The sequence below is a fragment of the Aplysia californica genome, unplaced genomic scaffold (assembly GCF_000002075.1).
Source record: "Aplysia californica isolate F4 #8 unplaced genomic scaffold, AplCal3.0 scaffold00438, whole genome shotgun sequence".
Taxonomy (NCBI): Eukaryota; Metazoa; Mollusca; class Gastropoda; order Aplysiida; family Aplysiidae; genus Aplysia; species Aplysia californica.
Window position 1 is genome coordinate 558,265 of NW_004797708.1, and position 12,004 is coordinate 570,268.

General features: G+C 40.0%; 1 protein-coding gene across 2 annotated transcripts in view; it reads left to right on the forward strand.

Annotated features, from left to right (window-relative positions):
* The window catches only part of LOC101856979 (HBS1-like protein), a 28,651-nt gene that overhangs the window by 8,227 nt on the left and 8,420 nt on the right, over positions 1 to 12,004 (forward strand). The window contains exons 4-12 of one of the 2 annotated variants that reach the window (XM_005104843.3): positions 526 to 660; positions 1,392 to 1,442; positions 6,601 to 7,114; positions 7,425 to 7,507; positions 8,169 to 8,328; positions 8,607 to 8,719; positions 9,130 to 9,246; positions 10,420 to 10,659; positions 11,597 to 11,770. In XM_005104843.3, coding sequence (XP_005104900.1) covers positions 526 to 660; positions 1,392 to 1,442; positions 6,601 to 7,114; positions 7,425 to 7,507; positions 8,169 to 8,328; positions 8,607 to 8,719; positions 9,130 to 9,246; positions 10,420 to 10,659; positions 11,597 to 11,770 — 1,587 coding nt within the window. Of the gene's footprint in view, positions 1 to 525; positions 661 to 1,391; positions 1,443 to 2,552; positions 5,051 to 6,600; positions 7,115 to 7,424; positions 7,508 to 8,168; positions 8,329 to 8,606; positions 8,720 to 9,129; positions 9,247 to 10,419; positions 10,660 to 11,596; positions 11,771 to 12,004 lie in introns of those variants that run through there. The other variant, XM_005104845.3, reaches the window with a different exon arrangement.

Sequence of the window (12,004 nt, forward strand, 5' to 3'; positions counted from 1 at the left end):
GGGGGGGGGAGTTGCGCAAAATTTTCAGACAATCTGGTTGAGGCTCACATGCAGGTCTATGCCTGAGCTAGGTTTCATATTTGTATTGTCGGAATAAATAAAGAGATAATAATTTTTTAAATTCATCTAGTTCTTTGTTATTTTATTTGTTTTTTCCCCCTTGAAAATGATGCTTGTATAATAGTGAAATGGCTTCCCTTTTGCTCTGATGAAGTTTTTTCCCCCCAGAGGTATACTTATACTCAGCCTGTTTTTTTTGGTGTCAATGTAATGGATGAGAATGGTGTGTGATGGATTCTATTTGACCTCAGTCATTAAGGAGTTTATGCTATGAAAGTCCCCTTCTTGTAATATTCTGATGTGAAAGACCTCTTGATGTTGGCTTAGTTTAAAAAATGTTCTATTATAATTATTAATTACTCCATCTCTCCATGCCTAGGGTTGAGCTTAGTTTTCTTAGGTGAATTTGTCATGAGGTGAGCGTTCTTTGGAATGAATGATTTTCTACTTTACCTTTTTCTTCAGCTCGCTTGAACAGTTGCCTAGAAGAAATTCGCAATATCCTCGGAGAGTCTGTGCCTGAGTCTGTTATGTCAACAGTCATCATTCAAAACCAGTTTAACCTGGAGACGTCACTTAATCAACTGCTCACACCACAAGGTTTGCCCGAACTTTGATATATGTAATACTTGTATCATCTCGAAGTTCTTTAATCTTCTCTACTGCTGCTTGCATGATAACATTGGTGAACAAGTTTTGGATTATTTATAGTTGACAGAAAAAAGACAAATCCATACAGATGCGGTGGTTGAAATTAAGGAATAATTTCTTTTGAGCTTGCTTTACACTGTCAGTGAATCAAACAGAGTAAATAATTTTTCTAGCCACTTCAACAATATGTAGGTCCTTTTACTCCAGCAGTTGAGTTTATTCTGTCGCTGTGGAAAAATGCACTATGTAACTAAATTTAGGTTTATGCTGGTTGTTCTCTCTACATTCATTCAATTTGTTTTCAGAATACTTTTTTGTTGTAGCCCCTGCCAGAAATGCTGTCTGGATAGTGAAGTTTTAATCCAAAATATTAATATGTTAGTTTTCACAACTTTGTCATTGCTCAATCCAGTGGATCTCTCTTGTTTATTCAATGTGCTTTGGCATTTTGATCTGAACAGAATGCCTTCAGAAGTGAAAAGAACTTAAAAGTGAGGAATGGGAGCTTTTTTTTTATGTTCACCTTGTCTTACACTACTTTCACTCTAGATGTAAACTCAAAAATTTGGATTATAGTATTTTAAAGTCAATGATGTTCAGGTGTCATAGATTTCCAGTTTTCCTTTTTTTTTTCCTTAAAAAAAAATAAAAAATATTTTCTTGAAATTTGACTGTTTCAGATGCCCCCAAGCCCCAGCGAGAGCCAAGGCAGAGACGCCTTCGATCTCAAGGTGACTATTGAAGCTCTCGCTTTCTTGATTGATTATGCAAAATGTAGGGGATGAGATATGTTCAGTTTTTAAGAAACGGATGATAGTAAAAAAAAGTTTGTTGACTACTGAAAAGAAATGGACACAAAATCTATTTTGTGGTGAATAGATGTTTGTATACACATACGTTTTTAGATTATTTTTATTTTGATAGTAAAGCCGTAAGTATGATCAGTGACAGAAGAATAAATTTCTTTGATGGCTTAGTCTTCTTCTAGTTCATCCCTAATGGACATTCCAGTCTGTAGTGCGAAGACTGCTGTTTGCTGCAGGTCCCCCAGTCTCCCATAGAGCTTTGAGTTCTCCATGCCTAGTGTTGAGCCAAAATTTTCCTTCTTAGTGCCTTGGGCACAGAAAGCTGCCGGTCCCCCAGTCTCCCATAGAGCTTTGAGTTCTCCATGCCTAGTGTTGAGCCAAAATTTTCCTTCTTAGTGCCTTGGGCACAGAAAGAAGCTGCAACTGGTCAAAAGATATTGTAGAGGGGGAAAATAGTCTTGCGAAATGTGACCAGAGGTAAAGGCTCGGCCTGACATTGTGTCCTTGGGAAAGGCATGTTACATGAATTACCCGTTTGGCCCGGTTCTCTTGGAGATGGATGTTGAACTCGGGAGGCCTCTTAAATAATGTAATAGTGTGGATATGGGCATTAAACATATTATTTCACATTTTTACCGTAGGTAAAAGTACTTATGTATTGCATGGACTTACTTGGGCGGAATGTTCAAGGAAACCTGCTCACCTGGGTTTGACAAATTGTTTTATTGAGACTTTGTTGAAGAGATTCTTTTGTAAAATGATGGAAGTGGAAAAAGAAATTTGATGAAGCTGTGCATGAATAATATTTTTTTCATCCTCCACGTGATCATGATTATACTTTCTCTGAACAATAGCTTGAACTGAAAACTGTTTGGAATAGTGACGGTTTTGCCTTTGTTCACGACTCATGTGTTGCCTGTACACCCCCCACCCCACCCTTTTTTCCAATTGCATGCCATGGTGTCTCCTTGTGATGGACTTCCTTTCGCCACTTTGCCTGTTTGAATACCTGCATCATGGCTGTTGGAAGGTAAGATGATATTGATAGCAATGATCTTGATAATTTATTAACAGAGATAAAAAATGTAGAGGAAACGGTGCATGACAATGTTTTGTATCCATTTTCTCGGATGAGATTTACCTATGGGATGGACTATCAAACTGAAACAAAGGGTACTGGAACTGAGAAAAATCAAATATCTGATTCCGGTTCTGCAATCAAAAGTGAAGGCAAAGAAAATCAAATTAATGAAAGACTGAGACCAAATCAAAGTATAGTGCATGGTAGGGAAATGAAGTTTATGAGCAGTAGTGGCTGTGAAAAACAGTCACTTCTGCCCACCAGTGTGTCTGAAAGTGTAAGCACATCGCAGAAGCAGTCTGTAAAACCTCAGCAGTCCGGGATATCTTTGGCAGATTTATCTGCACAGAACTCTGGACGTAACACTTCGATGGTAAAGGCAAGTTCTTTATCATTGGCAGAGCTGGCGAGGCAACATAAAAAGGTGTCAAAACCCATGGCAGTTCCACAACAAAATGTACCTGCAGTGGTACATCCCTCACCGGAGGGTACATCAACATTGTCAGCTTTGGTAGCACAGCATTCAGCGAAGAAAAGCAGCAGTGGAACGGGTCTTGGTAGTTCTGTGAACTTAAATTTCAGCAGTGAGGGAAAGGGACACAAAGCAGCAACTGCACCATTGCCAGTGAAGGACAGTGGAAATAAACCGAGTCTGATGGATCTAATAGGGCGTGGAAAAGGTTGTGGTGGTAACCAAGATGCTTCCTCTGAGCAACTACCGGCTAAAATGGGTTCCCAGAGCCCAAATTTGGGTACATCGCTTTCTCAGCTTGCACAGCAATACAGGTCCATGACTGTTGGTTCATCTAGTTCAAATTTAGAAAGGAACAAAGATACATCCGGCAAAATTATTCCAAGACTAGGCAAAGACCTTAGTGCGGATGTTTCAACTCAAATAAAAAACATCAGTCTCCACGATACCCCATCGGTGGCAGGGAATGTGGAGAGAGGCAAAGCTTCTTCTGGTGTGTCTCTTGCTTCCTGTTTGAAAACCGCTGTGCCGGGGAGTAAAATAAAGCAGGCTCCACATTTTACCGCCAAAGAATTATTAAAGAATAGTTTTTCTATTGAGGAAGAGGAGAAAGAACCATTAGTACCTGTGGAAGATTCTCAAGTCATGTTGGTTTCGCTACAAAATGCAGACCCAACTTTGATAGCTAAGTCATCAGCCCTGGGCTTGGTCTTGGGAGAAATACGCAGGAAAAGAAGTCGTTCAGTCGACCCTACATTCCCAAGCAGAAAACCCAAGTACCCACGGCTTATGTGTTTGTCACAAGTGGGGGGGAGGGTGGTGTATCAAGAATGTCAGCTGAATCATGTCACTCGGTTTGATTTTTCCACCCCGTCCCCCGATGATATTGTTAAGAAGAAACAGAAGCAAGCTTTTACGCGCCCTGATAAAGAGTTCCAAGTATGATTTATTCGCCCTTATAGTGGATCTTGACAGCCTCAGGGATGGTGTTTATTCCTCTGAGGATTTTTAAATATACTTTTTCTACTATTTAGAAATATATGGTATATATGCCTTCAGTGCAAGGCAAGTACAGCAAGTCTTACAAAGAAATACAGAAAGTACATATGCCCAGTTACAAATTGTTATGGGTTTTTTTTTTTCTCCACAAGTTTGTTAGTGAAGCTCTGTTAGGTTTTTGTACTTTGTTCTGCTTGACATGTATAGGATTTCTGGGAATTTCCAAATTACGTTAAGATTTCTGTAGCATGAAAATGTGCATGCTGGCAAACGGTTTTGGCACTGTTTTTTTTTTGGGGGGGGGGGGGTCTCTTGCTTTTTTTCTTCCTTTTTTATTATGTTTATTTTGCGGGTTAATTTTTTTCTTGTCCTTTTCCTGCAAATATTGTTTTCAGGGTTATCACTTCAACCGCTTTGCTTTCTTTAAATAGCATTCTAGTAAACAGTTTCTTTTAAGTGAGCAGGCTACATCAATAGTTTTCACACATTAGTACAATGGTGGAGGAATAGCTATTATGTTTTGTTTTGTTGTCCTGAAGTTGTAAAGGGGTTCAGATCTTTTCAGAAAATACTGAAATTAGTTGTTTTGGTTTTCTGTGTAAGAGTATCTTTGAATGTTGCGTAGTCTAGTGGCAACACTGAAAAATCATATTGCGGTTTATTCTTGTTTGTGGTCTCGTTTGATTTTTTTTCTATACGTTTCTCAGTTGAATACCATTTGTAAATTTTTGTACTTTGCTTTCTTTACAAGGGAGTTTTAGGGAGAATTTCGGCTTGTTTGACAAGTGTTCCCTTCCGTTTCTCTCTCTGGCAGCTGTATTTTGATAAAGTATAGTGTTTAAAGTCTGGGGCTTTGTCATATTTTTATTTTTGTAGTAAGTTTGTTTGTATATTTGATTGTTGATTTATGCTATGAATACACTGTTAACGTTTGTTACAATAAATGTTTCACTCAAAATAAATCTGTCATTTTATAACATATTTGAAGGATGGGTTGGGTTTCTTTCGGCAACATTGGAATTTTACAGTACTAATACTCGTATGAGGAATATTTCTCGCCTGCAACCCCCCCCCCCCCTCTCTGTCTGTCTGTCTGTCTCGCATCCCTTCTCCCTCCCTCCCTCCTCCTCTCTCTACTCTCTCTCTCACTCTCTCTCTCCTCTCCTCCCCTCCATCTCTCTCTCTCTCTCTCTCTCTCTCTCTCTCTCTCTCTCTCTCTCTCTCTCTCATTTATTGTCTGATTTTGTCCTTCTGCTACTCCTACTGCATTTTCAGAGTTCCAGTTGGTATTGTCCTTATTAGAATGTGCATGTGAGGTCAATTGTCATCAGTCTCACTCTGAAAACATCTTCAGAGTCTGTGACTTCAACTTTCAAAGAATTAAAAGATATTTCACAGAAAGACTAAGGTGTCAAAGTCAAGACCCATGGGCTGCATCCGGCCTGCAAGAGAATTTTAGGTTGTCTATCCTGAGAATTTCCATAACACAGATCCTTACTCCAAATCATACACAAACTTGTTGTCAAGAAAAGATGCCAAACATGCAGCTTTGACAAATTGGCATAAGAGCAAAAATCGGTGTGTCTTGATTTGGCATTATTTTAACTTTTGTCTGCTTTAATTCGTATCAATATTTTAAAAAGTCCATGTTTTCTAAGGCCTGATGAGTGTTTATCCAGTTTGGCCCACAACCCTGAGTGTAATTTGAGTATTTGGCCCCGTGAACGATTGAATGTCTTTGTTAAAGACATCAGCACGCCAAAAAATTGCTAACACCCAAAGAAAAAGACTTTTGAAGATAGTTGGAACCTTGTGATATAGTAGTATAGATGTGTCATTGATATTGTAGTATCTTTTGGCAGGCTGTTCGAGATTAGTTGTCTTTTGTCATATCAATATAATCAAAGATTGGTGGTTCAAAATATCAGTTCCTGTAGGTGATTGATGAATTCTGTTTTAAGGTATGTTGATGATGGTTGGGTGCCATCAGTTGATGTGGCTTGGTTGTTGATCATGGTCTGTGGTGACTTGCGTTATTTGCTGAGATTGTGAGATGGTTTAACCCGTGGATGTCATCTCAAGCAGACAAGAACCTCCCCAAGGTAATGAATTGCTCAATGACTTTGTGGTGCCATAATCAGTTACAATGTTTATCATATTGCTGCTCTGCAATCATGTTTCTTGAGAAGATATTTTCAGAAATGTCTTTTTATGACCAAAGGTGAGTTTGCTTATTTCTGAAGAAAGAAGTTCTCTTCTCTTCTATTCCTGAGAAATAAACTAATTGTTTTTCTGTAGAAAAAGGTGGTAACAGTTCACATTTTGTCCTAAAAGGCGGTTGGTTTTGTTGTTTGCTATGAGTGATCTGTTGACTTTAGGTAATCTTCTTCTACGGGTGGCAGGCGGATGCTCTGGTGTAGTTTGCTCGAAAAGTTTAAACAAAAAAATTTCTTCTACACTTGGCCGGCAACCGCGGGACAGTTTTTGCGCGTTGAGCATACATCAATTCTTAACTGGAAATCTTTCTCTAGCATCCCCAGCTGTCGCAGCAGCAGAGACAGACTGCCCCAGCAATGGAGTTGCAGCACCAGCTGCCCCTGTGGCCTCAGCTACCGTGCCTGGGCGGGTTCCCCCGGTGGGTAAAAGCGCGGTTGTCACCCCATCCAAGTCCACAGCCAAGGCCACCGTGGGATTCGAGACTCCTAAAGAAACCCCGCCTTCCTCACCTGCTACTTCTAAGAAACCCGGCCTCAAATTGAAAATGCAAAGTACCCCCCTCGTGCCATCGTCCCCTGGTTCTGAAATGGACTCCACTAAGACAAAGACTGTTTCGTCTCGAGTGAGCTCTAAGTCGCCTGAGCCTCCAGACGCGGCCCGGTCTGACCTTGGAAAGGGTGCGGGTGTCCAGGAGGCGGAGGTCAAAGGTGCCGGGGTCGATTCCAGCCTGAGGAACGCCGTAGAGTTCATGGGACTGGAGGGAGATAAGGACGTGATCCAGGCCTCTGTGGAGTCGATGAAACCTAGTCAATTAACACCAAAACCAAAGTGAGTTGTGTATTCTCTCTGTCTCTCCCTCCCTCCCTCTCTGTTGACTGTTGTTCCAAGCAAGTTTTAAAGTAGTGGACTAGTTTATTTTCTGTTATGGAGAGAGGGTTCTGGCCTATAGGGCAATGCAAGTACTTTGTCATTTTTGTTATAGGTGATGGCATGAATTATGATTTTAATTTTACAGAATTTTATATATTTTTGAGTGGTATATTTGATTAAGATAGCTTTTAAAATTCCAGTTGTGTTTTATGGCCTTGACTATTTTATGGAGATTTGTATATAAGATGACGTTATTTAAATTTGACAGATCGAAAAATTCCAAACTCGATGTGATGGCAGAGTATGCAAAAAGACATGGTGAAAAGGAACTGCTGAACCTAGTTGTCATCGGTACGTTTTTACGTGTGTGTAGATGTTGTAGACATTAGTCTTGGTTTCTTGGGTTTTTTTGTGTGTGTATGTGTGTGTGGTTTGTGGGTGCTCTGGTGTGGTTTGCTCCTTCATTCCTTTCAAACATCTATCGTCGTTATTTCCCCTCCTTTTCTGTGTTTATTACTCTCTTGCAACACCTCTAATCTTCGGCTATTATATGACCTTACTGTGTTGCAAGTGCTGTAAAACTTTTACTTAAAGAGTTCTTTTTTTCCATGTTAAAATGACACTATCTATGATGTCCACCTGTTAAAACAACCGTCTCTGATGCAGTGGTTTTGATTTTTTGCTGCTGCACACAGAAGACAGTCAGGGAAAGTAATAATGAAGTGTTTATGTCTACTTGAATGTTGTATACCACACTCAGCTCCAGTTTTCAATGTGAGGCGGGGCTGAATCAGAACCACCTAGCCTCGTAAATAATCGAAGTCGTGTTTCAGCACGTGAGACATGTATTTACTGTCCTGTCTTGTTTTGCGTATGCGTGAGTGCACCTAACCTTTGTGACGTCTACTACCATTGTTAAGGACCAAGACAAATTTCTCCCTGCTGCGAGATGAATAAAGATTGTCTTTGTCGTTGTCATTCGTTTGTAAAACAATTCTAATTTTTATTTCAGGCCACGTGGACGCGGGCAAGAGCACGCTGATGGGCCACCTGCTGTACCAGCTGGGCAGCGTCAACAAGAAGACTATGCACAAGTACGAGCAGGAGTCCAAGAAGCTGGGGAAGAGCTCCTTCGCTTTTGCCTGGGTCCTGGATGAGACGGAGGAAGAAAGGTATGATACAGAATCAGATGACAGAGCGGGAACAAAATCTCGGAGAGCTCATGTGCAAGTTGCGCACATTAAAGATCCCATCTAAAAGTTAAGTAATTTTTCAGGAGATTGACCTGCAGTGGGTATAAAATTGCATTGGGAGGAGAGAAGGCGGAAGGAGAACTTGTTTGTCTTGAAATGGTTTACTACCCTGTGAATGTTATCGTTTCATTTTTATTTGACGTATAATGAATGTGAACCTCATTCTTGTGAGGATGATAAGTTGTCTGTTTTGGCAGGTCAAGAGGAGTAACTATGGACGTTGCTCAGACGAGATTTGAAACGGACAAGAAAGTAATCACATTGCTGGACGCCCCAGGACACAGAGATTTCATCCCAAATATGATAACGGGTAAGCTACTCCACTTATGCCTCTGCTTTAAAAAAAAATTTAGCTTCCCGTGGTTGTGATATTTCTTAGCCATATTCTTTTTAAGATAATGCAGTTACTAGCAAGACCAGAAAGGTCTTGGAGTTCTTACGAATTACATGGTGACTTTTTAGGAACACAAGTTAGCCATGGATCCTGCCCCCCCCCCCCCCCCCAAAAAAAAAAAAAAAAAAACTTCATAAAAAATACACCCAAAACTCGTAGCAAAACAAAATGAAATGAGAAAAAGCAACAACAAAAACATTTTTTTAAAGCTTTAGTTGCCCAATGAAGCAATATGCTTTTTTTTTTTAGGGGGGTCAGAATATGGCTATGTAACCTGACGCAAGGCACAATGTTTCCGTCTGTCACTGTCCCATTTATTGCTATAGGTGCTGCACAAGCCGACGTTGGCATCCTGGTGATTAACGCAACAAGAGGGGAGTTTGAGACTGGCTTTGACGCCGGTGGTCAGACCAGGGAACACGCTCTGCTTGCCAGGTCTTTGGGTGAGTGGAAGAAGCCATTGTACAACATTACAACATTTGTATTGGGGGGGGGGGGGGGTTGTTTGGGGGTTTTTGACTGAACAATTTCTAAAGAAAGCTTTGGGAGCTGTGATATTTCCAGTTTTAGTTTATTTCGAATTAGTCTTAAATATTTGTACTGTTACGTACTGCTGTAGTATGGTACTTGGATAGTTTCAAGGGCTCTAAGATGGAGTGAACAATTCTGACCGTAGAAGTATTTTTTTTACCTTTTCCTCTCCTGTTGTCCTTCTTCTTTGGGCAAGAAGAAACCTTTGGGGACTGCATTCAGTTGCTTTGAAAAAATGTTACGGTGAAAAGAGTCACATATATATGTGTCACGATGCGGTGAAATCAGGTGTTCGTCAATTTTTGGGCATGTGGAGTTATTGGTATCATCTGAAAGCTTATTCATTTGCCTTGCTGTCAATGAAAAAAGTACCCATCTGTCTTGAATAAAAATCAAGATGCTTGTGATTGAAGTTGGGGTCACCCGATTTTCGTAATAAAATTAACGAGAAAATAGCCGCCAAAGTTTGGAATTTTCAATAGCTTGAGGTTCCTTGAAAACTGAAAAATGACTTATTTTGTGGTTTTAATCAACGTTTTTCAGTAAAATTCACACGGAAACATATTTATATATAGACTTACAAGGTTTTGAGTAAAAAAACACAAATTTGATTTTAAAATTGCCAAACTGGCAGAAAAATGTCGATTTCTTCAATTTCATTATTTTGACGAGTGCGAGTGCCTGATTTCACCATGCTGCCTCACACATAACAGTGCCTTTCCGGGTTTAGTTCAAATGTTTATTGCATTTTGTATGATGTACTTTTTGTTTTTTCATTCTGGCTCAAAGAGCTGTCTCATTTTGCCATAAATAGAACTCTGGTTGACAGTAAATTTGAGGGGGAAAAGTATACCCAATTGCAGTATGCTTTGAAATTGTGTAAAAATATGCATTTTTTGTGATTTCAGAATAGTTAAACCTTTTCGTCCTTATTCTTTAACAATTTAGAAATTTACTTGTGCTCTTGTTAGCCAAGTTTCTGCATTATTAAATCGGTCTTTAGTAGAATGAGTCATTTATTTCTGAATGGTCATTAAAAAAAGAGAAAGGAAGAATGTAATGTGGACTTCCATACTTCCTTTTAGGTGTGGGCCAGATCATTGTAGCTGTGAACAAGATGGACACAGTGGAATGGAATGAGGAGCGCTACCGTCTTATCACGAAGAAGATTGGTCAGTTTCTCTCCAAACAAGCAGGCTTCAAAGATACGGACGTCTCCTTCATCCCCTGCAGCGGACTCAGCGGGGAGAACCTGGTGAAGCCAGCGACAGAACCTAAGCTGACCGCGTGGTACCAGCCGGCAGTCCCCCTCATGGAACAGATCGGTAGGTGGAGGACTGGGACGCTACTTGGTTCATGGTCATAAATGGAACGCGTTGGTGGGTTGGATACAAGGGTGTTATTTCATTTATTTCGATGAATGGAACAGTTGTTACTTCTTTCATTACTATAAATGGAACGGATTAGTGGGTTGAAGAATAAGATAAGATAAGATAAGATACATCTTTATTGTCCAGATCCTGGCACATTGGTTTGGTGTTCCACCACGAGTACACACACACACACACGCACACGCTCACACACACACACACACACACACACACACACACACACACACGAAGAATGGGTGCTATTTAATTTATTATAATGATGGGAAAAGACTGGTAGGTTGAAAACTGGGATGTTACTTCATTATCATGAATGGAATGGATTAGTGGGTTGAAGACTGGGATGTTATTTAATTTATTATGATGAATGGAAAAGACTGGTAGGTTGAGGACTGGGTATTTATTTTATTCGTTATCACAATTGGAACAGTGCTTGTCAGTTGAGGACTTTGATATTATTTCATTTTTTATCCCAAATGAAGACTACAAATTAAAATCAGTTTGTTATTTGCCAGTTCAGAGAAAATGGTAATGTAAAAAAAAGAAAATAATAAAGTTCAAAACACTTTTTAATTGTTGTAGCCTACCCTTTTGAAGGGCCAATACACTCCTGTCACCTTTGTCGAAGCATAGTATGCAAGTTACTTACACATGTTGAGTTTACAAAATTTTCTACTTTCCTTTGAAGTTGCTCAACTTGAAAATTTTTCAAATAGAAAAGGTTTGTATAGTTTGCATGAAGTCAGAAAGACATAAAGATTAGTTTGAAAAAATTCTTTTGACAGTAAGGATGTTGGGCAGTTCATGTGAAATGAGCAAATGGGGGAACAAGTCTCCTTTAGAGCCTCACATGTTATGTCTTTTCTTATTTCAGACAAACTGCGCCCCCCTCAGAGACCCATTGACAAACCGTTTCGCCTGAATGTGTCGGATGTGTTCAAAGGAATCGGCACAGGCTTCAACGTGTCCGGCCGCGTGGGTTCTGGTTATGTGCAGCCCGGGGACAAAGTTCTCATCCTGCCGGCTGGGATCACAGCGACTATCAAAAGTAAGACTCCCAGCTCACTGTAGGCATAGATACACACCTGCTGCTTTTGACCGTTGAGGAAAGATTTCACATTGCTTTGCAGTAAGACAGCTACAATTCATAAAAAATAAACAGTCTAGAAGGAGGTTATTCATAATGCGGTCAAAATTGTCGATGATGGCCATCTATTGTCAAGGAGAAAAGTGGTTGTCTTTGGCAGGTGGATGTCTTGGACAGTGTCATTATAATAAAGAA